A 3,754-nucleotide genomic window follows, 5' to 3' on the forward strand; every position below is an offset into this window, starting at 1 on the left:
GTTTTGTGAGTTCGTCCGAGGGCGGGGGAGGAAGTTTGTTTGGGCGTGCGGTTTGCTGCGGCGGATGCGCAGCACAACACTACCGCCAGCGCGGCGCAGTGGGTGAAGGACGAGGTGTATATTTTAAGCGGCTGGGGAAACTGTTTCCGATGCGTGTTGGTGGGGGGTGTTGTTTGTGTGCGGCGTGCAGGGAGAACACTCCAACACGCACGCGGCGCGGAGCTGCCGCAATTCCGTGGATTTGGGCGGCGGCGTTGGGGAAGTGAGCAGCGGAGTGCAGCAGCGGACTACGTTTCTACGGAAGTGCCTGAATGGACTGTTTTTTAAAAATATACATTTGTGTGTTTGTGTGTTTATTTACCTGCGGGCACGAGGCACAGCCGGCGGGCTGCGCTGCTGCGGGGAGAAGGAGGCGCCGTGCCCCGTGGTGCCTCGCGGCAGCACTGTTTTTTAGGTTCACGTTGTGTTTCTCCCAAATGCCCTGGCACCGCCAAAGACGTCTGCGTGGGGCGGGGGCGGAATGAATTTATTTTCGTGCGGCTGCGGGGCGCTGCTGCGTGAACTTAGCGGGCTGCCGCCTTTTTCTTCCCTCCCTCTCCCTGCCCTCACTCTCTGCGCCGTGCCCCACCGCGCTCCCCATTTCCCTCTCTGTTTCTTCTTCTTCGCTGCCTCGCAGCCCACTGGCTCTGCCACTCTACGGCCACCACCACCGCTGTTTTTACTGATGGAGAAGACGCTGGCGGTGCGGCGCCGTGCGGTGTGCGCCTTGGCGCTCCTCGCGCTGCTCTGCGGCTGCTGCTGCGGGGCGGACGCTGAGGAGGAGGCTGCGCCGACCGGGGTTGTGAACGTGTTGGTGGATGTGTCGTGCCCGGCCACCGGCAACAAGTTGCGTTGGCGCGTTGCCGGCAAGGGGGATTCCGCTGCCTGGAGGGAGTGTCCGCAGGCAGTGACGGGTGCGAAGAGCATTGAGGGCGATGCTGGCAGCAATACCCTCTGCCTCATTGCCGGATCGGCGTACATTGACACGTCACTGACGCGGAACTGCCCTGCATCCCACCCAGCAGATGGAGACACGAATAAAGTTGTTGCGTTCACGATGAACTGTACGGCGGCTGCAGACAGCGCGCTGCACAATCTGTCGAAGAGCAAAGATGGCACCCTCACCCTCAATCCAACGGACAATCCACTGGGCGCGTCAGGCGGTTGTGAGTACCCAACCCCCAGTCAAACCGCGACGCAAGTGCAGCCTGAACCCCAATCTACAGAACAACAGCAGCCAGCAGGCCCACAACAACAACAACCGGCAAATGCAGCAGCAGCGTCATCTTCGGCGCGAACTCATGACGGAGACCGTACGAGGAATGGAGGCTCCACTGCTGCTGTTGGGGGGCAGCCGGGCAGTGCGTCGGATTCCACCGGAAGTCAGGAACAATCAGCAGAAGGTCGTCGGGAAACTACAACGCCATCGGTTGGCACTGCGGCTTCGTCAGCACAGACGGCAGGCGACAGGGCAGCAGAAGGAGCGACGACGACGACCACCCGCAGTCCGAGTGATGGGAACGACGCGAAAAGCAAAGCGGGCGGCAGTGCCACCAACAGCAACGCCACTCAGAAAGCCGTGCCAAATACTGCGGATCGCAGTGCCACCTCCACTCCGTTTGTGGACGCATCTTTGCTACTGCTGCTGCTCACAGCTGCCCTTGCCTGTGCTGCTGGGTAAGTCGGTGAGGGGCAAAAGATACACACACACCCTGGCAGGGGCGACGCGTAAACATTGTGCGCTCATTTTGCTTGTTGTCCCTGTGGGTCAATCCCTGACTCTCTCCTGTGCTCTGAGGAATGTTTTCTTTTATTTTTCTCCTTTCGTTTGCTTCGCCACCCCATGCACGTTCCCATGGGCGGCGCCCCCTTTTTCCCCTCCTGTTTGCTGCCGCCACAAAAACACACGCGGTGCCGGTCGCATTTCTGTGCGCCGCACGGAGTGCCCAAATGTGGCACGAGCCTGCTGCCACCGTGAACTGCAAACGTGATGTGTGTGTGGTTGTGTGGGCTCCTGCAGCATGGGCGATGTTTTTTTATTCGTGCAGGTGTTAAAATATACATGCATCTCTCACGGTCCTCTTGTGCTGCTGGACACTTGAGGTGAAGGAACACCACCTGCCGAAGTGAGTTCGTTTTATATATATATTTTTTGGGGGTCCTGCGGGGTTTATTCATTTCTCATCCCCGTCTTTTTTTCTTTTGCGGCCTGGGCGATGCCCACCGCTGCCGTATGGGCCCCAGCGCCGCTGCCGCCAGTGTGTGGGGTAGTGCCGTTCTTAAATCCTTCTTCTGCCGGTGTGCCGGCCCGCCTCTGCGTTGCCTTCCTTTTCTCTTCCACACACACGCAGAAGGAAAAGGGACGAAACGCTGCTTGCCGCTGCTGTTTGCCTTGAGGGCTCTGCAGCTAAAAACAGCAATACACACACACGCATACAACCGTCGCGGCCTGGGCGGATCCACCGCAGGGAGGGAGGGAAGAGAGAGAGATTGACCCAACATGCTCCGGCGTCTGTTTTCCTCTGCGCTACTGCTTCTTTGCTTGTTGATATGCTGCGGCAACAGTGGCGCTGCAGCCGCTAATCAGGAGAATGCCATGGATCCGTTTGCAGGGACGACGGATATTCCTGGTGCTGCATGGGAAGGCGTTGGTGTCGCTGCTCAACCGGTCACTTCCCTCCGTGTCCCCAGCCTTGTTGCGGTGGGGGAGGATGTTTTTGCCGTTGCCGAGGCTCACTGCAGGAAGCAAAACGGCGAGGCGGGCTCCTTTACTGGAATTGCGTCGAAGCACCTCAAGAAAATCACGGAGGGCGCAATGGACGTCTCGGCGGCGGACACAAGTCTCCTCTTCACGCAACTTGTGGAGGGAAGTGACGCGGCTGAGAAGAAGGCAACGAAGATCATGCGGCCAACAACACTTGTGGTTGGCAGAGATGTCTACATGCTGCTGGGCAGACGTACCCGTACAGAGCCTGAGGAGCAGGTTGCCGGCAAAACTGGCTGGAATCTTGTGCTGGTGAAGGGAAGTGTCAGTGGAAGCGGCGACGATAAGAAAATCACATGGAGTGAGACCCGTGCGGTGAAGCCTGAAGCTCTCGCAAGACTCAACTCCCTGACTCAGTTGGCTGGTGGCGGAGGCTCGGGCCTTGTGCTGGGCGATGGCACGCTTGTGTTCCCCATGCAGGGGATCGAAAGGGAGAAAAAGAGCGTCTTGCTGGCCATGCGCTTCACGCCATCGAAGAAGAAGTGGGAGCTTTCGTCCGGAACGACCGGTGAGGGCTGCAGGGACCCGTCCATCGTGGAGTGGGGCGACGACGGAAGCCTCCTCGCGATGGCTCCCTGTGAGAGGGGCTCCTACGACGTCTACGAGTCCACTGTGTGTGGGGTAGATTGGTATGATGCGGGTGAGCCGATTACCCGCGTGTGGGGCACCTCGCAGAACCGTCAAGGAGGGGACGGCGTGCAGAGCGGCTTCATCACGGCAGACATCGAGAATAAAAAGGTGCTGCTCCTCACCACGCCGGTGTACTCGGAAGAGGAAGGCAAAGTAAAGGGTGCTCTGCATCTTTGGTTGACTGATAATTCCCGCGTGCACGATGTCGGACCGGTGTCACGAGAAGCGGATGACGCCGCTGCCAGCTCCCTGCTGTACAGAAGCGGTGCGTCGGTGGAGTTGATTCTACTGTACGAGAAGAAGACTGGATACGATTCGTAC

At 58.9% G+C, this 3,754-nt stretch overlaps 2 protein-coding genes across 2 annotated transcripts; both read left to right on the top strand.

The window, feature by feature from the left end:
* Positions 1-520: 520 nt before the first annotated feature.
* On the top strand, positions 521-1,720 carry Tco025E_09450 (mucin-like glycoprotein; the record flags this gene model as incomplete). Its single annotated transcript, XM_029376269.1, has 1 exon — positions 521-1,720. One exon carries the CDS (start codon positions 521-523, stop codon positions 1,718-1,720), a length of 1,200 nt encoding a protein of 399 aa, XP_029223606.1.
* Positions 1,721-2,539: 819 nt separating this feature from the next.
* On the top strand, positions 2,540-3,754 carry Tco025E_09451 (sialidase-like protein; the record flags this gene model as incomplete). Its single annotated transcript, XM_029376270.1, has 1 exon — positions 2,540-3,754. A coding segment is annotated over one exon (1,215 nt), but the record flags the coding sequence as incomplete, so codon positions are not given.

Source organism: Trypanosoma conorhini, assembly GCF_003719485.1.
Source record: "Trypanosoma conorhini strain 025E chromosome Unknown Tco_14.4_contig_01122, whole genome shotgun sequence".
In the NCBI taxonomy this organism is placed as follows: Eukaryota; Euglenozoa; class Kinetoplastea; order Trypanosomatida; family Trypanosomatidae; genus Trypanosoma; species Trypanosoma conorhini.